The 26,810-nt window shown below is 44.1% G+C and overlaps 1 protein-coding gene and 1 long non-coding RNA gene across 6 annotated transcripts in view; one reads left to right on the top strand and one right to left on the bottom strand.

Moving 5' to 3' along the window:
• The window catches only part of COLEC12 (collectin subfamily member 12), a 179,286-nt gene that overhangs the window by 93,549 nt on the left and 58,927 nt on the right, over positions 1-26,810 (top strand). The window contains exon 1 of one of the 5 annotated variants that reach the window (XM_070220768.1): positions 22,078-22,210. The exons of 2 other annotated variants lie outside the window; for them this stretch is intronic. In XM_070220768.1, coding sequence (XP_070076869.1) covers positions 22,093-22,210 — 118 coding nt within the window. In that variant the 5' untranslated portion in view covers positions 22,078-22,092. Of the gene's footprint in view, positions 1-22,077; positions 22,211-25,696; positions 25,940-26,810 lie in introns of those variants that run through there. 2 more of the 5 variants (XM_070220770.1, XM_070220769.1) reach the window with 2 other exon arrangements.
• LOC138915265 (uncharacterized) lies at positions 13,794-21,718 on the bottom strand. Its single transcript, XR_011420961.1, has 2 exons — positions 21,165-21,718; positions 13,794-14,357 (listed from the first exon to the last, which is right to left on the bottom strand). It is a non-coding gene; the product is annotated as an uncharacterized lncRNA (long non-coding RNA).

Below are 26,810 nucleotides of genomic sequence, written 5' to 3'. Positions count from 1 at the left end.
AGAAAGTGTCTTTTCTGTTGATAACAGTTGTACTGTCATGAGCAACTAAGAAGTCAAGGACCGTTTGGCTACTTTTTTTTTTTCGAGGAAGATTAGCCCTGAGCTAACTGCTGCCAATCCTCCTCTTTATGCTGAGGAAGACTGGCCCTGATCTAACATCTGTGCCCATCTTCCTCTACTTTATATGTGGGATGCCTACCACAGCATGGCTTGCCAAGCGGTGCCGTGTCCGCACCCTGGATCCGAACCGGCAAACCCCGGGCGGCCGAAGCGGAATGTGCGAACTTAACTGCTGCGCCACCGGGCCGGCCCCCATTTGGCTTCTTGAAAACCTGGTCTGTTTCCTTTGGAATGAGGGTTGGATCCCTGTAAGGAAGCCAAAGGTAACTGCATTGCTTTGAGTGACAGAGTTGCTAGAGATTTTACAGAGGAATTATGTACAAAACCAGCCAATGTGAGCGGTTACAGATCTGAAGCACTATAGTGCAAGTGAAAATATTTGATTTTGCTCATGAATAACTAGTTTTAGGTACCTAAATAGTAAGGAGGTTGAAGCAAACCTGCATGCAAATAATACTGACAAAAGCCTCTGCAGTTCCCGGGTGAGAACTGTTGTGTCAGGATCAGAAGACAGTCGTGTGCGAGATAGCCCGCATCCCCTCAGCCCTGGCCTCCAGAGGCTCTGCTGAGACTGATGTCCCCATGTAGAGAAGTCCCAAGGAAATAAAATTCCATTAACTAATCTAGTCCTTGTTTCACCAGGGATAAAGTATGCAGCTTAACAAAATAAGGAAGAAAAGTTTATTTTTCAGGAAGCTAAAACCATATGTTCCCAGATGCTGCCTTGCTCCAAAACTGAGGGAAAAAAGGTTTAGGCTACCTCTTTAAAAAAAAAAAAAAATACAGAAATTGTTATTTCTTAAAACGGAACAACAAACCCTCCAAAATAGTAAATGTTACCAGAACAATAATAAATAAGGACACAAACCGCCATCTTAAGAAACACAGTCAGTCACGTCTTACATTGCACAACTGACAGCCATGTGCTCTGGCATTTCCGCGATGATTGAAGACACATTCCGACAGTTATAAACATCCATCACAGATTCAAGTATGCATCTCGGGATTCCAGAACCACAGTCTGCCGGTTGTTGACCATTAGTGACATACCAAGTATTACTGAGATCTCTGCAAGATCTCTGGGTTTGCACAGTACAGCTGAAATACTACTCAGTGTAAGAAAGTACCTGGGGTGAAATAACCCTTCAGGAAGCCTAATAAAGAAGAAAGGAAATGTGCCATTTAAAGCCAAAATTGCTTTCCTGAAGCATGGTCCAATCCTACATGAAATACAACGGCCTTTCCATACCAGAGGAGTGGTCTAGCTCATTTCCCCTGCACGCCCTGAACCCTCTTTTGCTTCAAGTTCTATTACATGTTTAAGTATGCATTATTGGTCATTCCAAGTGCACGAATTTATGACAGACTTAAAGGATCTGTTTACCCTATAAAATTTTGAACACACAAGTGGCATGAGTTGGACTAAAAGTTGCTCCACTTTTTAGAGCACACCGGTGCTTCATTATCCAGTACCCAGAGATTATCCAGATTAGAATTTATCTGGGCCTTTTCCATCTCCTAGATACTCCCTTGCCACTGTCTTTTTGCAATTCATTTCCTCCCTGGCGTCACCAACAGACCTGCAGCGAGGACCTAAATGGACAGGAAAAGGGTTAACCATTTATACTAAGAGAATGCTGAAAGTCCTTGCTAAAACTATGTCATGGAATTTTCTATAGACTCTGAATAAATAGAGCCTCTCCAGTCACCCCCCACCCGCCACCCCGCCACACACACACACTTTAACAAGGGTTGTCTGAGGATTGAGCCAAGAATGGGGGTCTGTTATAAGTTGGGCTAGTCCCAAGCAAACTGTGAAACAGATGAAAATTGATTTCCCAAGTGCTTCACCACGATCCTCACCACACATCTGCCCCGGCCGCAGCAGAGGCCTGTTCCTTCCAAGTACTCAGCATCAACCTGAATTTAAAAACTCTGCGTAACTAACAACTAGTTATAGCATGAAGTATCGTTCTATCCCACAGCGTCCGCACTTGAACCAGGATTAAAACTCAAGCAAACAACCTGCCAGAGAGACTTAGAGAAGGCTTCAAATGAAGGTAGAGGCCGTGTGTGTTCCATTCATGTGTGTATCCCCAGGGCCTGACCCTGAGGAGGAGTTCAATAAACATTTGCTAAATGGGTGAATAAATTAGTGAAAGACATGCCATGCGATGGCAGAGCGTGGCCTGCTCTTCAGGCTGGTGTGACAGGAAAGGACTCCAGCTAGCAGGAGTAGTTCATGCAGGGGCGCAGAGCTGCCCACTGGGGAGTGAGGAAAAGTACCCTTTTGAGTGAGTCGCTCTCTTGGCCACGTCCTTGCCACACACAACAGGTCTCTAGCACTGGTGGTCGCCACCCAGTCATCTGAAGTTCGGTCCTGAGACCAGTAGGGTAGAAAATGTCTTCAACCTCAGACTCTGTAGTGCATTTTCCAGATTTGGGTTTTTTGTGTTGTTTTTTGTTGGTTTGTTTGTTTGGTTTTGCTTTCTATAAACAGTGCCTTGAGCTGCTGATAAAGTAGCCTGGTGTCCATGGGTGGCCCTGAAATCCTTGGCATTGTTTGGACCTGCTCTGTTGTCTTAAATTGGTAACAAGATCAGAGGAATTTGGATATGTTTATGTTAGGATTTAGGTCTGGATACTACATATGAGACCGGCTTTTAATTCTTTCTTTCCCTCTTGTATTACTTAAGTCCACGGACACTTAGGATCAGTGTATAAGCACCTCCAAGTAGCGCGAAAAGAGGCAGCATGTGGAACATGAGGGCCAAGGTGTCAGCTCCCGTATTTTCCCCCTAAAGCCTGGAGATTTCGGATGTCTCAGTCCATATCTTTGATTGGCTTCAACGTCAGTTTGTTATTCTTTATATAATTATTGACTTCTTTGAACTTCATTCTGATGCCACGGAGTCAGTTCGGTGTATGAGCTAACTTAGAGTTAACTTACAGTTAACTAGCTCCTCTCACTCTTCCACAGTTTGAATCTTCCCGTCTGTGAGATTTTCCTCGGCTGACCTTGCTACAGTCAGCTACCCACGCCCTGCGCTTGCCCCCTCCCCACTGCATGGACAGACCTGCCTCTGCCCTCAGAGAGAGGCTCCTGCCTGGACAGGAGACCTGGGTCAGAAGCGCCAGTTGTTTTCAAGCATTTGAGAAAAGTCCTCACTGGCAACGTCAGAGAAATCCGCTGATCTTGTGTTTTTACCATAGAAGTGGGTGGAAAGGGGAATGTGCCGCTTGTTCCTTTCATCTTGACGATGGGTGCTTTTCTTGGATAAAGTCTAAAACTAGAAATTGTGACTCTCGAGATTGAAAATGTATATAGCAACTCTAATGTTTTTCAAACCTAGAATGGGGTGACAAAATCAATTTACTGAAGGTGTTAAGACTGTAGATATTATTGCCGAATGAGAAGCAGTGTGTAATGGGAGACGGGACAAGGGATCTTTCTCCAGTGACTTGTGGTTCCCATGCTTTCCTGAAGTGCTCTTCGAGGAAATATGTGTGCAGACAGGCCCTGCTTTTTAATTTTTTTTGTAACCTAGAAAGTTAAGTCATATACCGTACCTGCTTCCCTTTGGAGGTATTTAAGACCCTTGGATATATTTAATATCTGTAACTTCTCTTCCCTTGGTAGAAAATACTCTAAACCAGAAATGATGTAGAGTGGAATCAACTGTGAAATTATCACTTTTCTGGCAGGCCCCAAACCCTCTGCATTTTTTCCTGGCTGGGTGACATGGTATTAACCCTAATTGAATGAATGAGCCAGTTTTTTGACTCTAAGTTCTGAAATTAAAAGGTAGAGTGATTTGGGGCTGGCCCCGTGGCCGAGTGGTTAAGTTCGCACGCTCCGCTGCAGGCGGCCCAGTGTTTCGTTAGTTCGAATCCTGGGCGCGGACATGGCACTGCTCATCAGACCACGCTGAGGCAGCGTCCCACATGCCACAACTAGAAGAACCCACAACGAAGAATACACAACTATGTACCGGGGGGGCTTTGGGGAGGAAAAGGAAAAAATAAAATCTTTAAAAAAAAAAAAAAAAGGCAGCGTGATTCTATGCCATGGTTACTTATACCTGGTTTAATGGATTTACCATTGTATTATCTAGTTTTAACCTTCACAAAATGGACACATGCCTTAAAAAGACCCCTCTAGAGGAAGCATGGATTAAAGGTAGCACACTAACAATAGAGTCCCCAAGAAAACCAAACAGACAAAAAACGGCAGAGGTGGCACTTCTGCTATTCCTACCACAAACTCTTTGCCAACCACATTACAAGATGACAGCATTACAAGGTAGAAACAGTGACAGTCTAATTTGATTTGCCAAGCAATTGGCCAAAAAACCTTCAAAATTATTAAAATATCACCGGGAAGTATGGATGAAAATTTACATGTATAATTGTTATAATAATCTCACTCTAAGTATGTTTTGTGCCTTGAAGTATTAAGTAATGATAATAGCCTGTGTAGATAATATATATGGCATCTTCAAAGGTGAGGGTGGCCTCAGAGGACAGACCGAGTATTACTGGACTGTCTGGCCAGTTGGAGGCCCATTAGGTAGAGCTAACTCCTGCCAGCCTCTCCATCCAGCTCTCTGTGTGGTTCAGCATTCAGAGAACACACACACAGGTGTATGGCAGGTTTTGATTCAAACCTTTGGCCTCTCACATTTAATCATCCTAATGTGGCCTTTTCCAGTTAAGGCAAACAAACTTTAGAGTTTCCATCACCTTTAAAGTTTTCTGGCGAAAAAACAAAAAAGGCCTGGAGCTCTTGCCAGGGCTGCAACATTCAGTTGTGCATGTTTTGCTCTGCAGAAAGGCTCCTGGAGGGCTGATCCACCGGAGGGGCACCTTTTTCTAACTCACACAAAGGCACCCATGTCGACTCGCCATGGCCTTGCCTTGCTGTGAATTTTGGGAGAAAAGAGCCAAAATCAGAAAAAAATATCCAATGGACAAAAAGCTAAGTGTGGTGAATTTTTACTTTTCAACCTGGAGTGTGGCTTTGTGTAGCTCAGGTCAAGTAGGTTCACGTTGTGCTCACCTTTAACATTGTTAGAGAAGCTGCTTGAAATCAGATTAGCCCGATGTGAAAAATGTGTTGCAATCACTAAGATCCATCCCAAAGACTTCAGGGATTTAGAAAAAGAAAGAGCACATTGATTTTGTTCTGTGAAAACGACTTTTTGAGTTGTTGCATAAATGCCATTTGTTTCCAGAAACTAACAAGCCGTGTGTTTCTCATTCATTACGTGCTGCCACTCCTTCCCAAACACACTCACTTTGGCGTCCTCACCCACCCTGACTAGCGCAGAAGGGGAAGGGTTAGTTGTGACTCAGACTGCAAAGTGACAAGAGAGCTTGCTGGAGGCTGAAGAGGGTGTCATCTCCATTTAGCTGGTAGCAAAGTAATCAAACCTAGCAGCGCCAAGAGCCCAGAGCAGCTCCTTGGCTGTTCTCTCCATCGCAGTGGGCTCTGGTTGCAGAGGGCCTGTAAATTGCGCGGTAATGGCTGGTTCCTCAGCAGGAGTAAACATGTGCTTTGAGTTTTCAAATGAGTCAGACGCACGCTGCGAGATAAATGCTGATAGCAAGCAGATGGGACGTGTGCTTTTCAAGAGGGACAGACAGAGGGGGGTCATGTATTGGCATCTTCCACACTCTTTCAGATGATGGACTGACACTTAATGGGGTCTGGTCCCTTAACAAGAAACATTGGGTGGTGGGTGATTTTTTCCCCCTTCTTTCTTTCCGTAAGAGGACTCTACATTTTAAGCCTGAAATGTAAACGTGTTCTGGCTCCAATTTGTCGGCTGACTCTAATCGCCTCGGAACTTATATAAACTCTAGGTGAGTAATTTCCCCAAGTACAGTGCCCCCTTGGAATGTGTGTGCTGTGAACTCAGATTAAACTTTTAACCTCACATTTTTCTGGGAAGGATTATTATCCATGTTTTTATTGTTTAAAAACAGCAATCAGAAACTCAGAAATGTCTAGTGCTCTTTCCGTGGTTGAGTTGGTACACATGAGCCTTTCCCTTATGCTGTGCGTGCCTGGGAATTGTGGAAATACTTGGCCCTCTAAAAATGGGATGTTGTGCCAGAATTGAAACTATAAAGCACCAATACTCTTGTCTTCCTTACGACACTCCCAACTGAATTGTGAACTGTTTGTAGGGCCTCGTGCCCTCCCAGATCAACTACAGAAATCTTAAGTGTCTGTTTGCTGATGCACGCCATGTCCCATTGCCAAGTGACATATATAACACATTCATCAGCAGAGCGGGAGGCCTGAGTCCTAGATTCCTGCTGCATTCTTCCACGCTTGGCTTTTGTTCACCTCATCTCCTTCCAGCAATTGGTTCAACAGATGCTAGGCTCTCCCGAGTGTTTGCAGAAACAGTCCCAGATGCCAGGCTTGAAGATACAACATCTCTTTGCGACCTTGATCCTGTCCCTGTACCCATCAGTCACTGGCTCAGACCTGTAAGTGAGTCTCTTAGCCCTTCAGTACAAGGGTTTGTATGTGTGTGTGTGTTTTGATTTGGCATCAATATAGAAACTAGTGGACTGGCTTGTTCTCCCAGGAACTGCTGGTTATTTGTACTTAGTTTGTGTTTGATGACTCCCAAGACGTAACTGGCATGACATCCTGGAAGAACAGTAGGCTGGGGGGTCAAGTATTGGTTCTGCTGGAAACTCATTGTGTAACCTTACACGAGTCAGGGTGTCCGACAGAGCCTCAGCTTGTCATTTGTAAAATGGAGGTGTCAGACTCAAGGGTCTTCGTGTGGGAACAGTACCAGTCACATTTGTTTTACTGTAAGGTTTTGAGGAAAACAAACACCAAACAAGAGGCAAAACAGGAACCCCGTCAGGATAGACAATTCCTGCTCACTGCAGTGAATGTTGCTGTGCCATGCCCTTTGACATGTTTCGGGTTAAATTCTGCTTTAAATGCCATGAGGCTATTGTCTTGTTTTGTTTCATCATCCAGTGGATATTTTGGATTCTTGAACAATGAGAAGCACAGCCTTCTGGCCCTGGAAGAACAAGGGAGGCTTTGGGAGTGTCATTGCCACCCCAGTGTTTGGAAAATTGATTGAATAATTGGTTTCTAGTGTTAACTTTCCTCAGCACTTATGTGCATGCTTATACCCTCTGTGCCCCCAGTACGCCAGGTTACCTCCCACTGCTTCCTCCCATGTCCTATGGAATCACAAAAACAGAATCAGGTGCAATTTTTTATGTTTCTGGCTTCATTTGATCGCTCTTCTGGTGTCAGCCTCATTGGCAGCAGACAGCTGGAATTGAGCAAGTATCAAATGCCATAGGCAAATGTTGTGGGGAGAAAAGCATCCCAGTATTTCTGTCTCCAGAAGGAAGTTTGAGGATTGGGGTCTGTTCTGAGGAAGGACTGATGGAGCCAGGTACCCCAGACGCTGGGAGGCACCACCACTTGCACCTGTGCCTCCAGCAACCACTGCTACGAAGCCTGTGCAAATGTTGAAATGCATCTTGTTGTCAGCCTTGGTAACAAGCATCCCAAGGGGCCCGGGTGCAAGTGCTGGAAGAGGAGTATTCATTTAGTCATTAATTTTACAAATGTTTGTTGAGCACCTATTGTATATATGGAACTGCGGCTAGGCACCAGAGATACAAAGATAAGTGCAAATGGGGGCTGGCCCCGTGGCCGAGTGGTTAAGTTCGTGCGCTCCGCTGCAGGCGGCCCAGTGTTTTGTCAGTTCGAATCCTGGGCACGGACATGGCACTGCTCATCAGACCACGCTGAGGCAGCGTCCCACATGCCACAACTAGAAGAACCCACTACGAAGAATACACAGCTATGTACCGGGGGGCTTTGGGGAGAAAAAGGAAAAAATAAAATCTTTAAAAAAAAAAAAAAAAAAAGATAAGTGCAAATGGCATTGCCCTCAAGGAGTTTCTGATCCAGCGAAGGGCACCGATGTGTAGTCTACTGAAATATAATGTAAGTGCAACACGGTGATGCGGATGAAAATCTATACAGGACCAGAGACAGGAACTGAGCTCTGCCAGAATTTCACCTGGCTAAGAGACGGGCAAAGGGTATTTCAGCAGAAGACCCTGCACAGGCAGATGCAGAACAACGTGAAAGTGCATGGCATAGTCAAGGTGTGATGCAGGTCAGTGTGACTGGATCACAGATTTATGAGAGAAAGTGGCCAAAGACAAAGTTGGAAAGGCAGGTTGGGATCTGGAAGAGCCTTATGCAGGGCCAATGAGCTAAATACACGTTTGTTCTCAAAAAGATTCAGGGGAGTTTACAACAACGCACAATCCATAAAGAAGAAATAAAAGCATGGGAAATACAAGGGATGAAAAATAATATAACACCATGAACAGTTAGTTGTTTACTTACAGTTTATGTACAGTGAGTAGTTAGAGTCGGGACAGAAATTTGACTCTGAGCTTCCTAGATGCCAAAGCAAAAAGGGAAATGTGAACTTGACTGTGCCCATATGAAAAAAGCCAGTTGCTCAAGAGAAACAGGTTTTTGCTGGAACTAAGAGCCAAGGGAAACTTCTTCATTGATTCTCATCAAAGGCTCAGTGTGAGGATATAGTGGAAATATCTTCAACAGTATCCCTACACTAGCAATTTTTATAGGACTGTTTCTTGTAATGTCCCTCAATGCAAGCCAATGGCATACTGCCAAAGTGTAATTCAGTAAAAACAGCTCTACACATGGCCAGAACAATTCAGCTTAAGCTTGCTGCTTTTTGATGCTTTGGCTTGATGTGCGGATACAATTTAGGGTAGCTAGAGGAATAGAAGTTCTTCGTATCTTTTAGGCAATCACCCATGAATATTATTTCTTACAACGGGGCTCTTAAAAAGTATTGGACAGCAGGCAGTGAACTCGAGCTTCTGTTCGTTGGCAAAGACCTCAAGAACAAAGGAGTTTGAACTTTGGGTTATGTAACAAACAAAAAAATCTTTTCCAAAGATGTTTAATCATGGAAGGAAAGTAATTGGTCATCCTGGACTAATAGTGCAACCCTGTGGCTCAGCTCACACTGGCCTGGAATGAGGGCTGGGGTACTAAGGCGAGTTCCCTGACCTGACAGCACATCTTTTGCTGTGAACTGTAGTTTGAAGGTGATGCATGAAAAGCCCTCACATTATAGAAGTAAAGCTGTGGACTGAGCATCTTTTGAGATTTGGCCCTTTTCCTTAGCAGCTGAAGCAACTGTGTGAAACACAAACCTAGGTCTCACAGGCTCAAGGGGTGTGTGTGTGTGTGTGTGTGTGTGTGTTTTGTTTTCGTCTCAGAAGGCTTGTGGCATTCACCAAATAGCCTCTAAGCTAAAAGAGTGTAAATTTCATCAAAAATAAATAACAAATCCCACATATTTATACAACATTGTACAATTTGTAAGATATATTCCCATCGTTCTCATCCAATTTCTAATTTGAATTGCTTAAAGACCTTGAGCAGGACTGGTATGATTATCCCATTGTACAGATGAGAAAACTAAGGCTTGACCAAGTTGGCATGGACATGGGGTAGGAGAACCAGGATCATAGCCCAGGTCTTGTGATTTTAGTACAGTTATTTTTCTACCTTCCCAGGCTCACCTGATTTATCCAAAGGAATAGTGAATTGTAGATCATGTTAACCATGCTCAGCAGCCACCAGGCTTTGGTGGTGCCCATTGGGAAAAAATTCAAACCCACTGTAAGTATAGCAGTGCCCTCCCCCTCCGTTAACCACAGAAAAAAATATCAACTTCTTCAGCAGGGATGCTAAAGTGATGCATCTGTTTGTGGGAAGACAAGCCCTCCCTAGTCCCTGGACCCCATGGATGGCCCGCGTTATACACTGGCAGGAGACAACCCAACGATTTGTTCTTTCAACCCTCTATTTACCAAATATACAAAGTGTGTTGCCACATATGAGTGTGTGGTTGTGTATGTTCTCAGTATAATGCAAGGTAGTTTCACAAACATTGTAGAAACTTTAAATAATCTTACCTGTTGATATTCAGTGACCAAATCTCCCCAAAGGTCCTTACTCACTGTAAATAGAAGGATGAACTTGAACTCTGTAAGTTATAATAATTGCTTTTTTGAGTAGTCTACTTAAGTAAAAATAAACTAATGCCGCCTTCTGCCTACTTTTTCATTGAACATCTAAAGAGCTAACTCATATCTAGTTATGTTGGTGTGCAATGGAGAATTTGTGGATATAGATGGTATTTTCTCTTTGTTCCCTCTGAAAATATGAAGATATGAGGTAAACTTCAGACATTGATGCCACTACTGGCACAATGCACTAAATTGTAAACAGTGTCCCAGAAGACAGGACTCTCCTCCCAATGAACAAGAGTACTTATAACTGGAGAGCCACAGGTGCTCAAAAGAGATGATCTCAATAAGGTCCCCCAAATTCCCAATTTATAGCCGAGAAGGGGATTCCAGATCTCAGTATCATAGGCAGACTTGGTAACTCAATACATGTTGTGTGTGCACTGAAAAACTGAGACACTTTGATGCAATTACTTGCCAAAGGTTTCCAGAAGCAACCCATCTCCAAAACCCATCTCCAAAACCACCAGAATGTTCTTTCCTGTTCTCTTCTCTCTTTGGGCATACACATTACCACTCACTCCTTTCCAGTTGTCATCTGCACATACTTCTAAAATGAGAGAATGTATCATCTCCTAAGTCTCTTTCAGTTCAAAACATTAGAATTTTACAGAGACTGGGTCTACAAGATGAAAGTAGCTACACACCAAAGAGCTCTCTTCTCTTCAACCCCCAAATTGTCAGAGTTCATGTTCAGTCAGTGGGAACAAGACCTCTGACAGCCAAACCTGAGACTGCTTTGGAAAACCCATTGTTTAGAAATGGCTTTGCAATAAAACTGAAAATTCAGGTTAAAAAAAGAAGAAGAAAGAGTGGAACCAGTTCCCTGTCAACACACAGCTACCTGCATGGGTGCTTCCTGATAAACACCAGTTTGCTGCTGTGGGGACTATGTCTGTCCGATCAGTGAAGCAGGCAAGGAGTGCCCCAGTGCCTTATGTGGCCTGCTGCTATACAGTGACAACAGCATGAGGAAAACAAGTCCTTCTTAACTCTTGGGGAGTACAGTGCATGCACCAAAGGCATCACTGCCTCCATCTTTTTAATCTTTGAGCACAGAAGAGAATCATTTGCTGAATGATCCTTAGTGCCTTGAAATAGTTAATGGAACATATTCCAAAACATCTAAGTTCCAGACTGTAGTTCGTGCTTTGAAAGATTCTAACTCAAGTTTCTCATCTTGCCTCTCTTTCAAAAACAGCTCATAAGAGGAGAGGCATAGACCATCTCTCCTTCCCAGCAGCGTAACCAAGGTATGGGCAGCAGGACTGGCTTCCTTGCCCAGATTTTGGGAACACCTTCAGCCTCCTCTTGGGAAATGCAGATGTGATTGGGAACAGTGTGGTCCCCTGCTGGGCAAAAGCACCTATGGGTCCTGAGAACTGCTCAGGTTGAGGTGACATCCTGTGAAAAAGAATCTGGCAGTGTGTTCACTCAGTGTTTTGGTTTTTATTTATTTGTGCTTTTAATGTTAAAGAATTCCATCAGGATCTTATCTTTGGCCTATCCCTTAGAACAAAAGCCAGTCGCCAGAAAGCTATAGATGAGCTTTGTGGATACCATGGCGGAAAATGAATTTGCATTTGTGGCCTGATCTGTGAGTGTGATTTTGACCATGAATGAGATTTCCACATCCATTGGTCGGGCTCTGGGATTAGCAGTTTTTCAGAAGTGCTGTGCCAAGTTTCCAGCTCTGTTCTTCAGGCTTGAGCCTCTGGGTGGCACTGAGCGAGCTTGATTCTCCTGGGGAGTAGGAGGAGGGGAGGGGTGATTATTCTGAATTAGTAGAGGAAGACGAGCAATGACCTTATTTGTGACCTTGTGGTTGGATTAAAGAAGTCCAAAAGGGGCTTGCTGTTACAGTATCTTGGAGAATATCCATTTTAGTATATATAGCGATGCCTCATTTTAAAAAATTGCTGCATAGTATTCTATTTCATGGTTCTCTGTGTGTATGGGTATGGGTGTGTGTGAAATGAATATGTCTCTCTCTCTTGTTTTTCAAACACATTTTCCTACTTCTGCATAAAGTAACTTCCTTCCCAAAGTTACGTTGGCTTAAAGTCAATCAATTATAATTCAATTATATCAATAAGCTCATCTTTTCAATTGTTAATACTCTTGGAAGAGTTGCAGTGAGTTGTTCCATCTTCACACTAAATTGTGAATAATACAATAAGGTTGCTTTCTTTCTGACACCTGGCTTACACACTCTCCAGGAGGGGGAGGGTTTGTTACAGGAGGAAGAGGTACTGGGAAGCAAGGAGAATTGAGAAAGAGGGAATCGAGTAAGGAGCTTTGCTTTGCTGGCAGGCCACGTGAGCACGCTGGGGGTGCGGAAAGTGTGTCCAGGAGAAAGAAGAGCAATGCAGAGATGGAGGCAGGAGGACTCCAAAGATAAACCTCTTCCTGTGTTGAAAATGTAAATATAGCAGACCCTGGGAGGGAAGGTGTGTGCTCTCCTAAGGGTTCTTTGGCCTGAAAGAAAGACAGCAATGGTGGGTGAGAATTTTATAAGCACAATCAGTTACTGCATTTACTGATGTGTCTACTCCTCTTCAAATGTCCCCAGAATCAGATTTTGTGGCAAAAGCTGGCTTTAATGTCACATTAATTAGTTGGTAGCCCATCATTGCCAGGAATACCTTTAGCTGTCTCTCCAGCAAGATCTCTATTTACTTCATGCCTGTGACATACTGGCTGTCAGACATGAGCGGCCACACGTAATGAAGTGGCTTCAGCATATTAAAACTGGGGTTTACAAACTTCACTGGATGTATGGTTGGCATTTGGGGAGACTCTCATACAAACAAAAACTGAGTGAATCTCTTCATAAAGAAGCTGATGGATGATGCTAGCTCCCACTTGGAAGCCACATGAGCATGCGCAGTAATGATGGCGCCATGCTAATTAAGACTAATGGCCAAAAGAGCCTTTTCAGATGATCCAATTAGACGGATTTACTTAGAGATTATACAGATAACTCTGATAAAGACATCAATCTAGTTCAATTTTACAAGGCCTCTTTTTAAAATGAGGTGGTATTTGACCATAATAAAGTAGTGTAATAAGTAGTGTACTGTGTCTTGCCACTGTGGAAGCTGAGGGCTACTAACATTCTTAAAAATTTCCATTTAAGCTTGATTTTTTTCAAGGGCCAATTACGTAGATGCCCTATTACCAAGTTCTTTTCATTCCTTGTCCCTCCTGCTGTCCAGTTGAGACTGTTTTACAGTTCACTACCCCCTTGACTCGAAGGTGGAAATGAAAGAAAGTGAAACTCGCATCTCTCTGCCTAGCGCAGATGTGGTAAACTATTCTACGGGGAAGACACTAAAACTATTGGCTAAAGCAGACCTTTGTGTTCTCATGGATTAAATTTTCCTTTGATTTCCCTAGATCCCCAGTGTCAGAGAGAGTCAGTAATTGGCTGAACTGAATATTTCTTGGTAGGGTAAAAAGCAAGCAGGATTCTGCTTTATATGACATTAATTTTGTCACATGTGAGGAAAAACTGATAAATCCAATGAGATAGTGAAGCTTTTTATAATTACACACGTTTTGTACAGTGATTACACTCATCAAAATGATTTTTGCTTAACTCTGTAAATGCTGTCAACAAAGACTCTTTCCTAGAGCACATTATTATTAACCGTTGATGTGGTTGTCTCTGAATCAACGGTGCTGTGAGAGATCGAGCAATTCTCAAGTATTGCATAAGAAAACATCACTGAGGGATTGCACTATGGCGTAGAAGCCTTCAAACATTTCTTAAGTGGGGAGAGGGAAATCACAGTGTTTCACTCGTTGGAAATTTCAGCAGGAGGCTTAGACCGGGAGCAGGTGTCTCCTCGGCCTCCATTAAGCAGGGGTTTTTTTGAGGGTCGGGGGGATGAGAATGACGGAATAAGAGGATAAAGAAAAGTGAGGGAAAAGGCTAGTTCAAGGCTGATGTAGCCTCTGCTAACTTTTTGCTTTTTCTAAGGCACTCCTTCTAGTCACTGCCACGTGATAAATTCTTCAGTACGTTCTTCAGTTTCTTGTCCTGATGCAAGAGAACACCAGCTTACAGCAGGACGTACTTTATCCCCCTTAGAAAAAGAAATAACAAATAATTAAGGCCACAGCTCACAGGGACCCAAGCTTATTGGCAATAAAAGGCAGCTGTGCAATTAATCTGCCAAAAGTGAGCATGTCACTCTGTTAGAAAACAGGACTGGAAGCATCCAGGGATCTATATAAAGCATAGACAACAGTCTGAAAGAACATGGGCAGCACCGTGGCCCCCCACCCTTCAGCAGATGAAGTAGAGTTCTGCATTCTTTGCCCAAATAACTCCCCACCACGTGGAGAAGCCCTCAGGCCTGAGTCAGTTACACGCCTGGCCTCTTCCGAGGCTCAGTGTTCCTAGAAGGTGCTGTAGGAACAGAAAAAAATTGGGGAAGTTAAATTTTTTGAGCACCTTGGGCACTTTCAGGTATATCATTTCACTGAGTCTTCACAGTTACACTACTAGGGAAGTATAAGCATCTTGGTTTCCACAGGTGGGGAAACTGAGGCATGGAGCTTCCAAATTCAGGCCTCCCTGGTTTCCACTATATTCATTCTTTTCCCATAACAACATGTCTTTCCTGGTGAAGCATTAGGAAATGTTTTTTTCTAGACCTGGCTGCCATGACTTTATGGTGTGACTTTGGGCAAGACACTTAACTTCTCTGGGCCTCAGCTTTGTAGCTGAAAAATGAGAGGTTATTCTTACAAAACTAAACATGCTCTTACCCTATGATCCAGCAGTTACACTCCTTGATATTTACCCAAAGGAGCTGAAAATTTACGTCCACAGAGAAACCTGCACACAGATGTTTATAGCAGCTTTATTCATAATTGCCAAACTTGGAAGCAACCAAGTGTCTTTTATAGGTGAATGGATACATAAACTGTGGTTCATCTAGACAATGAAATATTATTCAGCACTGAAAAGAAATAAGCTTGTCAAGCCATGAAAAGACATAGAAGTATACATTTAAGTTTCTTCCAAGTGAAAGAAGCCAATATGGAAAGGCTACATGCTGTGTGATTCCAACTATACGACGTTCTAGAAAAAGCAAAACTATGGAGACAGTAAAAAGATTGGTGGTTGACAGGGATTAAGAAGAGGAAGGAATGAATGGGCAAAGCACAGAGGACTTTTAGGGAAGTGAAACTACTCTGTGTGATACCATAATGATGGATGCATGTCATTATACATTTGTCCAAACCCATAGAATGCACAACACCAAGAATGAACTCCAGTGTGAACTATGGTCTTTGGGTGATTATGATGTGTTTATGTAGGTCCATCAATTGTAACAAATGTACCACTCTGGTGCGGAATGTTGTTAATGGAGGATATGCATGTTGGGGGGGGGGGCAGGAAGGAAGTACATGAGAAATTTCTGTACCTTACCCTCAGTTTTACTGTGAACCTACAACTGCTCTAAAAAGTAAAGCCTTAATGTTTTTTAAATGAGAGGATAGAAACTCTTAGGTCTTTTATCAACATGCCTCTCCAACTTTAATGAGCAAAGGCATCACCTAAAGAGCTTGTTAAAATGCAGATTCTGATTCAGTAGGTCTAGGGAGAGGCCTGAGGTTCTGCATCTAACAAGTTTCCAGGTGATGCCAATGCTGCTGGTGCACAGACAGTGCTTTAAGTATGGAGGTCCTCTAGCATTATCATTCTGGGATTCCAAGATGGCGGCAAGCACATCTTAGTCTTCCAGTCATCGCTGCATGTCCGCATTTGGTTAGGTGCCTTGCATAGTTGGTACTCAGTAATGCTAGATACATTGGATCTAGTTGGCACAGAATAAGTGGCTCAAAGAGACATGGTCAGAGGGAAGTTTGTAACTTTAACCACTCAGAGATTCTGTAGTTCCCCGAAGGCTCCATCCCTCAAGGGCCAAACCGGAGCCTGGCCTTCTTCCCCACCCCTACCCACAGCAGGGTCCCTGGTAATCCTAACTTTCTCCATAGTAGGCTTATCCACCCTAATTCTGTCGCCAGCTAGCTCTGACTGACTTAGTCCAAAGAGAGACCAACCTTAAAGGACATCTGATAAATGCCATTAAGAAGCACCTTACTCTCCCAAAGATTGTATTTATTTTGTGGATTAAATTAATCACATCCTCTCCACATACATTGTGACTTATAAAGTTTCTTCCTCCCCTCTGACACCCCTCTTCGTTCTGGTAACCGATACCAGCACTTTATTCACTGTCTATGGCAGCTCCATGCGTCTTTCCATGTGCGTTGGAAGTTACTCCTCTCCGGAGTGGCTGCAGAGGCCAGAGGCCAGATTTTCATTATCTCTATAGGGAAGCATAGTCATAAACTCAAGACAAAAATATGGCATGAATTCAAAATTTCTTTTCTTTTTTTTAATCCCATTTTAAACCACTTGTTTAGAATAGGATTTCTGAACCAGTAATTAGAGTACTTCAGAAGTAAGGGCTCACTGTGTTGAACCTATAAAGAAGTGGATACTATTTTTTTAACCTGATCTTTTTTTATAATGCCCAAAAGGACAACACTATGTATTTTCATACGACTGTCAAGGGACAAAGGCAGCTGCAAATATTTGACCTAGATAAACAGATTACCATTCACTTCATCTGAAAATACAGGGATAATTAACTTGGACAACCATATAAACAGCAGGGGTCTCCTCCAGAGTGTCTGCCTTCCTAAATCAGCAGAGAGCCTGCTAGAGAGCTGCCGCCGCGAGGCTGTTCAGTGTAGCTGCCTTCTATTGCTGTAGTTTGAATTGTTCTAATGAATTGTATGGTATTGTGGAAAGAACTTTTGGGCATTTCAGTCTTCTTGGGTTTATTCCTATGTCCCAGCCCACTCTTGTTTGTCCATTTGGTAAGGTTTATAATGGATTTGTTCTCCAGAGTTAAAATTTTTTTCTTCATTGTGTAAAGTTGATAATTTAGTCTGTTACTAGCCATTGAGCCTCTGAAATCAATGACACCTGGAATCACAGAGTTACACCAGACCTGAGAGGTCATCCAGCCTAATCCCTCACCTGATGCCTAATTTCCCTCCACAGACTCTGCGCAACGGATCTCATGCTAGTCTGCTCTCGCACGTGTTCAGCTGTAGGTTGTAAGTCCCCTCAAGGCCTACTTCTCTGAAAAGTTCTCCTTATAAGAAAGTTCTTCCTGAGATTGAGCTGAAATCCATTTCTCTCCAGTTCCCACCCTTCGATAGAAATGCAGGGAAAACAAAACCATTTCCTCTTACAGGTGACAGGGCTTCAGGTATTTTAAGTATGATTATATCCCCCTGAGCCTCCTTGTCTCCATGTCCTTATGTCAGAGATCAGACTCTACACTGTCCTGGTCACTCTTCTTTGAACAGCCTCCTACCTCTTTCAACCTTCCCCCAGTTTGTGGCCCAGAATTGGTACCATCCTCCAGGTTGGAGTCAGACTAGCCTTCTGGAGCAGTTGGTCTCAACTTTGGCTGCACACTGGAATCACCTGGACGATGCCTAGACCCCATGTTCAGAGATCCTGATTTCATTGGCTTGGGGTGTGGTCTTAGCATCAAGATTTGTAAAAACTGTTGGAGTATATCATATGTAGCTGAGGTTGAGAACCACTATTCTAAGGTCTTTAACAATCAGAGGCATTGCTGGCTGCACAGGTTGAGTGTGGAGAAGGGATGAGAGTGGGGGAGGGTGGTTAGGGTGGAGGAGAAGCTACAAGCTGTTGTTGAATTGGTAGGTCTCTCCATAAGCTGTAACTCATATTTGTTTCTTGGCTTTTAGGTTTTAATCTTGAATTTTTTTACATTGATACAAAACCATTATAGTCATAATTTAAGTTTCGTGGCAGAGCTAGCTGAGCTCATGTTTTTATGTCCCATATTTTATCATGTTTCTGGCAAATATTATTTCATTTTGCTCTCTGGGATGTTATGATGAGGCATTCGGGGAGTTGGGATGGGGGGATAGACTTCTCCCTCCTGACATATCACTCCTCTCCCCACCTCCGTCACACTACGTATTATACATTAGCTGCACCAGATCATGAACTCATATTGAATTTGCTACTCAAACTCCTAGGTCTTTTGCCCTCATGGTACTATCAAGCCATTATGCTCATCTTATATTTTGGCAATTTCTTTTTCTTTTTTTTAAAGATTGGCACCTGAGGTAATATCTGTTGCCAATCTTCTTTTTTTTTTGTCGTCATCTTCTCCCCAAAGCCCCCCAGTACATAGTTGTATATTCTAGTGGTGAGTGCTTCTGGTTGTGCTGTGTGGGACACTGTCTCAGCATGGCTTGATGAGTGGTGTCATGTCCATGCCCAGGATCTCAACCAGAGAAACCCTGGGCCACCGAAGCAAAGCACCAAACTTAACCACTCGGCCCCAGGGCTGGCCCCTGCTTCTTTTTTTAATTAAAAAATTCACCATTCATACTGATAAAGTCTGGGTGGGAGAATGAGGCTTAGGTGTGCCATAGCATTGAGCTTCCCAATCCTAGACTCTGGAGTTAGCTGGACTTTCCCACGAGGTCACAGGCGGTACTGGAAAACCACAGACTTCTCAAGTGGGGACTGTCATGTAAAACGTACAGCATGGAGATGTAGATGAGACGGTGTGCAGGCAGAGACCCCCAAAAAGGAATTGCATTTTAAAAGGAGAAGAGTGAACTGCAACGCATTTGCCCAATACGTGCCACATTCACCATATACATTGTAAATGCATGATTTCGTTTAACCTATACAATAGTCCTGTGATGTGCATGTAATTATGCCCATGTTACCGATGAGGAAACTGGGGCTCAGAGGGGCTAAGCACTAATAAGTGGGGTGTCAGGATGGCCACCACACCGTGCTGCTAAGGTAAGGAAGGCCCTTCATCCCTATTGAATCTCATTGTTTTGGGTTTCCTCCAGAGTTCTAGCTTTTCAGTCTTTCTGAATCCTATTTCTACATGCCATGCATTTGCTAAGTTAGGAAATCCTGCTCCACTGTGATAAGATGCAGAAAACTTAGGAAACTGTCTTCCTGCCTTTGAGCAATTTGCTATATAAAGTAGTTAAGTCAGACCATACACTTGTGAAACTAATTGATCCTATATTCTTGACCCTGGGCATGAAAAGTAGAAAGAAAAGGGGATTTTTTTTTCATCAGTGTGTCTGAATGATTTCTACAGGTAGCCCCGAACTTGAAGCAGGAAAGGTGATTTGTAAGACAGATGTTTGATAATTTAAAGATACATTTTGCTGTAGAAATAATGTTTTATTTTTGGCTATCTGTAATACCTGTTTAACCCATAGTGTCCCTGGTAATATGGTAATGAAAATACCATTCCAGCTTCATCGTGAGTACATTACCGATAATTGTAGCAGTGCGTTCCTAATTCCTGGTAAGGCTTCTGTCTCCCCCAGGGTGGCAGCTGCTTTTTTAGATCTCTAGAAGATCACAAACCTGGTATGCTTGTTTAATATGCCCAAATAATGAGTTCTTGACATTCATAAATCCAGCAATTATTTTCCTGATGAGAGGTAAACTATTTTAATGGAACACAAATTACATGTGACTTGAGAACTGCAGAACATTCGAGATTTAGATATCCTTTCCTCCTCCTGTCAGTTTCTTGCCAGACTTATTGACAATTGAGGTTTTGAAGCAGAATTATGTCTCAGTACAATGGTCTATTTCAAAAATTCCTTCATGCACAACTACCCACTTCTGCACTGTTGTGCACGTGCTGTGGAATGCAAGGGGTCCCTTCCTGTGCTCACCTGACTCGCTCTGGATCTGGTTCAGCTGGCTTTGACATGTACAAAAGTCTCAACTGCTAATCCCAGCACCTTTGACATTCTGTGGCTCTTCGAGAAACGGCTAATTAGAAATGGAATTAAACAAATTGATGGAAATAGATTTTTTCACCAGGCAGGGCCATTTGCCCAGGAAGCTGGAAGGGGACCAGGTGGGAGACTGCCCAAGACCCTGGATCCCTCTCCCTCTGTTCTCACTTGCTTTGGTCTACTCCCCTCTCTCATTCAAATATATATATTCTGCCTGAGTTGAAAGCTGAGGCCTGTGCATTTGAGTCTCTAAGCACTTAAAGCCATTCATTTTCAGCTTTCAAACTTGGTTTCTGATATACCACTCACTCTGTTCCATCGCATCTGTCCAACTTTGGGGCCCTGGTCTGAAACTTCAAGGCAGGGTCCTCACTAGAACCCACAACCCTCGAGATGCAGGAGGTGATGACAGTGTGTATGCGTAATTGTGTATACATGTAGCATTCAAATGAATGCTATATTAATAGCATATGTTTGGAGCACTTCCTGTACACTAGACACTGGTGACAAAAAGATGAAAAGATAGTCTCTATTACAATGAGAGATAATTCATGTAATAGGATGGTGTGCAAGTGCAGTGGGAGTTTAAGAGAGGGACCCCCTTAGAAGTCAGGCTTCACAGAGGAGTGAGAATTTTGAGATAGGTTACAGAGAATGAGTAAAATTTGGGGAGGCAAGCAAGCAGGGGAAGGTGTTCCAGGCAGAGGGCAAAGCACGTACAAGGGACGTTTGCGGCAATAGAATGTGCTCTGGAAGATAGTGGCACTCTGAAGTCTGAGCTGAGGGATGCTGGAAGAAGGCAAGGGGAAGAGTCAGGTGGGGCTCCTCATGCAGGCCCCAGGAGCCATGCTGTGGAGTTTGTGTTTTATGCTCTAGGCAGTGGGAAGCTACTGAAAAATTTCAGGCTGGGGAAAAGACATGGCCAGACATGTTGGGCATTGAAGCTGAGGCATATATGCTAAAAATAATCCGAATCAGAGGGAAGTAGGATTCTTTCTTCATCATTGGAAAAAAATAAATAAAGCTCTTACCTCAGCTTTGGGTAGAAATCTTTGCTTTTTCCTCCGGAAATACAGCTTCATCTTCTCCTTTGTGGTTTCTGTGCTGGTGCTTTCTTAATCTGGTCTTGCAAGCAAAGCTGCCAGATGGCTCCCGTCCTGTGCGCTGTCCTGGGCATGCTCGCCTGTCATGGTTGATGGATGAACTCGTCCCTCGTACTCTGACCTTTGCATTGCCACCTTCCCAAAGTGCGACTCTGGACTCTCGATCGGCCCATCATGCGTGGAGATTCATGAGCCCCCTTGGGAGCAGACCACTTCTCTTAAATCACTTGTCAGAGGCACTGAGAGGCCGCTACTTAGTGGAACATTAGAAACAGTTTTAGTATTTTGAACTTTGACCTGAATAAGTTGTGATCACTCTGAAGTTGTCTTTCTCTTCTGCTCTTTGTTCCTTTTATTTCGTCCTTTTTCCCTCTGGTTTTCCTCTATTTCCTTCGCTTTTCCAAAATTTTTAGGTTGCATGGACCTGGTTAGGAGTAAGTGAACCTCTTTGCCTGTTACAACTTTTTCTCCTAGTGAAGATTGTGTTGTGATAAAAGGGTTGAACAGTCCGCCCAGCTCTGCTCAAGCAAACAGAGTGAACCCTGGGTCGGGGAGGGCGTGTTGTTGGAAACCAGCCTACACATGTCCACCAAGATGTCCTACTCAGTCTTCACCCAAGGTTCAGGGTTCTTTCTGGCGGTTTGGATATAAGGTTCTTGAGGGCACCGGTGGAAAGAAAAAACTGGGAGGAAGAAGTAGGACTGTTAGGAATGCAAGGGACGGCAGCGGAGAGCAAGCGTATAGGAAAGAAGGGAAGAAAGGTGAGAACTGAGAGGGTAGCATCCAGGAGTGAAAAGGGAGAATAGATTGGGAAGAAATACACGGTGTCAGCAGTCTTGAAAGGACAAGACAAAATATGATTCTCTTAGTAGATCCTTTGGCACCCAGCATTCCCCCGTGTGGAGCAGTACACACTGCTACATGGAAGGAGCCAGTTACCTACGACTTTGACAAGAATTGCAAAGACTTCAACTGTAAGTTCCTGGAGGTGGGAGGTGGGTGCTGTTGGCCTCCTTTCTCCCTCACTAATCACGCCCTTTGGGACTTGATGTTGGTCATCCTGCTGAAGGACCTGTGGCAATCACATCTGAGTGTCTTGGTTCACAGAGCAATGCACTTGGCGTTTTACACAGTTTCACCAGAATGGAAGCATATTCTCCAAGCTCTGGCACCTGTCCTTGCAGCTGCTTTACTGAAACGTGGAGCAACTTAAAATAGCCATTTGTCTGTCTGCTTTTATAACAGTTTTTGTTTTTAATTCACAACTGGGGCATGTAGTCCATCTTCTGATGTACCGTTAGCTATGTGTGGCCAAGCTGCCATGGAGCAGGGTGCCCTCCAGGAAACATGCCAGGCAGTGAAAGGCCTGTGTCAACAGTGGAAAGTGTTGGCTGCTCTGGGATATTCCATCCACAAGTAATTGCTGTGGTATTTTTTACATGTCTCTGTCAGGATACAGGCAGGGATGGTACTCGGCGGGGGAGCACTGTGGTGTATCCCTTCTTATTGATCAGTGCCTGTGCCCGAGCATTTGGAAGATCACCACGGATATGGGGTTAGGGCTGAAGTTGTGTACAATCACATATTCTCCTTTTGGTTGAACTGATATTTGGAATATGAGATGTTTTGACGTCTGAATTAAACCATAGCCCTTTGTCAGAGTGCAGCCCCACCCACTCACTCACCCACTTTTCCCCAACCCCACTCCCGGCCAGGCTCAAGCCCAAAAGTGAGGGCTTGATCATGCCCAGCTGGGGGTGCCCCCTTGTCTCCACGCCCCCTGTGCTACTCACCAGCTTCCCTATCTTTGTTTGGACAGTAAGTGCTCCAAGTTCAGGCTCTGAATAGACAAAAGCATTAAAGTCTTTTGAAATCAAAAATAGTTCGTCAAAGCTGCCAGCAGTGGTCAGGGATTCCCTCCACCAGAGCACAGGTCCAAAAAGCTAGCTCAGCACACATCTCTGAGTTGCTCTGAGAAGCTCCTTTCCTTTGTGCAACAAAGTCTGCTCTTTGTGGGTCTCAGACTTGGATGCTCAGGAGCAAGCATTGCTGGAGGAGGGAGAGAGGTGGCTTTCGTGCCAACTGTGACCCTGCAGAATCCAGAGGTATGCCCATTACTGGGATCCTGGAGCACACATTGTCAGTCCAGCTAGGGGACCCAGTCTGGCTGGGGTCCGGTTCTAATTCATTTGGGTTCTTTATGAGTTTGGGCCACCAGCCTGACTGTTGGGCATCAGATCCTGTGAACTCACCTGTGCTGAGTGCATCACATGCCCGTTGCTCTCCGGCCATCTGGAAGCCATTAGCATTGAAATGGCGTCTGCCGCTTTCTGTACGCTCAGCGTTGCAGGAGGTGCGGTCCAGCACAGCCCGGGTGTAGGAGCCAGGAGCCTTTCACTTCCTGTAGGATTTCTAATTTAAAACCCAGTGAAGCCCTACCCTCCAAGCCACCATCAGGTCCCCTTCTCTGCCTTCCCCTTCCTCCCCTTTTGGACCCCAAGAACAATGACACTTGCAGGGGTCCCTGGCATCTATCCTTGTTCCATTTCTTGCCCACTCTATAGGTTCAAAGGGAAGAGACTGCAGATGAGTCACTTTAAAAAGCTCCCAGGAAAGGAGCTGCATTTTACATACTCTGCTCTGTGCATTTTGTAAACTGGAAGGTCTCCGGAGAGCCCTCAGGAAATCGGGCCTCTAGTTCTCTAAAGTCGTGATAATAACGACATCATAACCAGAGCTCCAGCGGTACCTGGTGGTGTGTGAGGAGCTGCATTTGCCTTCCTCTGATCCTTGTAATAGCCCTGCGGACGAGGACACTGTCTCAGAGAGTCGAGCGGCTCATAACGGAGACATTGGATTCTCCCCGAGGTCTTCAGAAGCCCAAAGCCCACACTCTTTCTGCCCTACAGACTTGTGCCCCCTCTCGGCCCAGCTGGGGTGGTAGCCCTAGGAGGACAGAGGAGCGAAGGTGGAACAAACATGTGCCGTTCACACCAGATAGCCAGTCATGGGTTTTTCTGAGGAAGCAGAATGATCTTTTGAAAGGAAATTCGCGCAGTCTGTCAGCTTCTTGCCAACTCTACTACAGTACAACCTGCCAAAAACAGCCAGAACCTTGTTTGGGGTATGAAAGCAGCTGTTATAATAAACTCCTCTGCTCTCCCTCTTTTTCCTGTTATGGTGGAATGACTGTTTAAAGTAAATGTCTCCAAATACACAGATTTTCTGGGGTCATGAAAATATTTTTTAATTGGCAGGCTCCATTACATTTTTTGGAGAACTTAGGAAGTAAACAGAATGCCACACGCCATTGCAGATTCGTGCGGGATAAAGTCTCTGGATTCTGGAAGCTTTATTCCTTACCCCACCCGCTTTGGGCAGAGCGTTCTCAGGCTTTGAGCTTGTTCCAGAATGAGTGGATTTTTGCCTCTCCTCTATCCCAGGGCTTCCAAAGCAGAGGGAAGGGAGTGAGTGCACAAAACGTAGAGTCAGATCTGGGTTTGAATCCTGGTTCTGCCAACTGTTAATGTGTAACCTCAAGTAGGTTACTCTGAGCCTCAGTCTCCTAATCTGTAAAATTGGTATAATAATAACTACTCATTAGGTTTGTCATGAAGTGTAAAAGAAAAATCAAAATAATAGCAAATATTTACCTACTTCTTATTATTTACCATGTGCTCTTCAGGTGTTTCACCTGTGTTAACTCATGTCATCTTCTCAATAGCCCCGTGAGGTTGGTGCTGTGCCCTTCATATTCTAGCCCCTGGGGATACAGTGGTGAATGTAACTGACAGAAGTCTCTGCCTGCATGAAACTTATAGTCTTATTGAGGGAGCACAAAAGATAAGTAAAATAGATAATATGTTATGTGGTAGTAAGTGCTATGGAGAAAAATAAAACAGGAAAGGGGGATGGATAATGTGGGGGGAATATTGCAATTTCCAAAAGGATGATCAGGGAAAACCTCTCTGACAAGGTGACATTTGAGTAAAGACCTGAAAGAGAGCTGTGAGGGTGTCCACGGGAGAGAGTCCCAGGCAGAGGAAACAGACATACACTGGGTTTTGATATCAGGTTTCAGTTCCTCCTCACTAAGGAATTGGCAAAAACCCTTCATCAGTATGGCTAAGGAAATCATTCTGGTCCTGTGGCCACGTGTCTGGTGTGTTCAGGGTTCAGCAAGGAGGCCAGTGTGACTGGAGTAGAAGGAGCGAGGGGGAGAGTAGATGAGGTCAGAGAGGTCAGGGTCGGGGAGTAGACGCTGTGGGGCCTCATGGACCTCAGCTCTTTGTCTCAGTGCAAGAAGAAACTGCCCAAAGAGTTTGAGCAGAGGAGGGACATGATCAAGAGGAAGCCAGATGTGTAGAAAGGACCCTTCTGATTCCTTCACCACAGCTGCTGCTCCTGCTGTTGTTCCCACAAAGACAGTTGCCAACTTTCTGAGACTGTTTGAGTAGGACATTTCTTCACGGGACATCTGGGCTTCCACTGTCAACATTGTACTTGTTGATTTTAGCAACAGATGAACTTTCCCCAACTTCCCCTGTCTGTGTCCAGCTTCCTCCCTTCTTCTGGATGGTTCTGTCCTTTGCTGCCTCTCTGCATTGCATTGTCTTGATGATGCTTCTTAGCTGGCTGCATAGACGACTATGGTCGACACTTGGAACTGTGTTGAATTAGTCATTGGAACCAGGGACTCACAGGTAAATATCGCTTGGGCCAGGCGACCAAGAGGATCAATGGAGGAAGGGTGAGGGTGGAGATGTTCGTCAATGGAATTGTCCTCTCAGTGTCACAGACACAGAACTTACTAGCACCTATAAATTCCTTGGGGAACGGATTATGATATCCTCATACTTCCTGTGAGAAGCCAGGCATCATGAGTTCTGAGCTTCAGGTCTATCGGTGGCTTCTGGAGCTCATGGAACTCCTGAAATCACCTCCAAATGTATGTCTGTGTGCATTTTTCTGGGGAGAGGTCATAGCTTTCATGTTGCTTGTCCCTTGAATGGCTTCATCGCAATTGCAGGCCATATTTGCAACATTGGATGTGGTAGTGCATTAGCCTGTCTGCAAGCCTGTGAAAATGTACACATTTCAAAGGGGTTTAAAGGGAGCTTTTACTTCCCTAATATTAACAATCTGTAATACCTATGTTTGACAAATATTACTTATAGTTTTCCCAAGATAGAAAGATAAATGATGGTCTTTTAGGAGGTGTGGAATGTATTTTTGAGGACATCAAGGTGTACTGTCACTCAAGGTCTGTTTTGCCTCTTTGCTCAGTGACTAAATCACCAGGAATTCACTCGCTGTATTAGATCATTTATTCTCATATGCTCCTCATTGCCTTTGAAACACCTCCAATTCTAGCAATGCTTTACAGACACGCATATGAGCCAAGTGGTTTAAAACAACAACCTGGACCTTAGGTATTTGGAAGCCCCCCATCCTCTTGGGTCCTTCGTGGAACAGGGCCCACATGCAAGATGAGGTCCAAGCTCGGAAGGGGAACAAAGAGAAAAACTTAACAGGGAAGTGTAGTGACTTGACAGCAGTACAGTAGAGATAGAC

The sequence above is a fragment of the Equus caballus genome, chromosome 8, assembly GCF_041296265.1.
Source record: "Equus caballus isolate H_3958 breed thoroughbred chromosome 8, TB-T2T, whole genome shotgun sequence".
In the NCBI taxonomy this organism is placed as follows: domain Eukaryota; kingdom Metazoa; phylum Chordata; class Mammalia; order Perissodactyla; family Equidae; genus Equus; species Equus caballus.
This window is presented reverse-complemented; position numbering and strand designations above follow the sequence as displayed.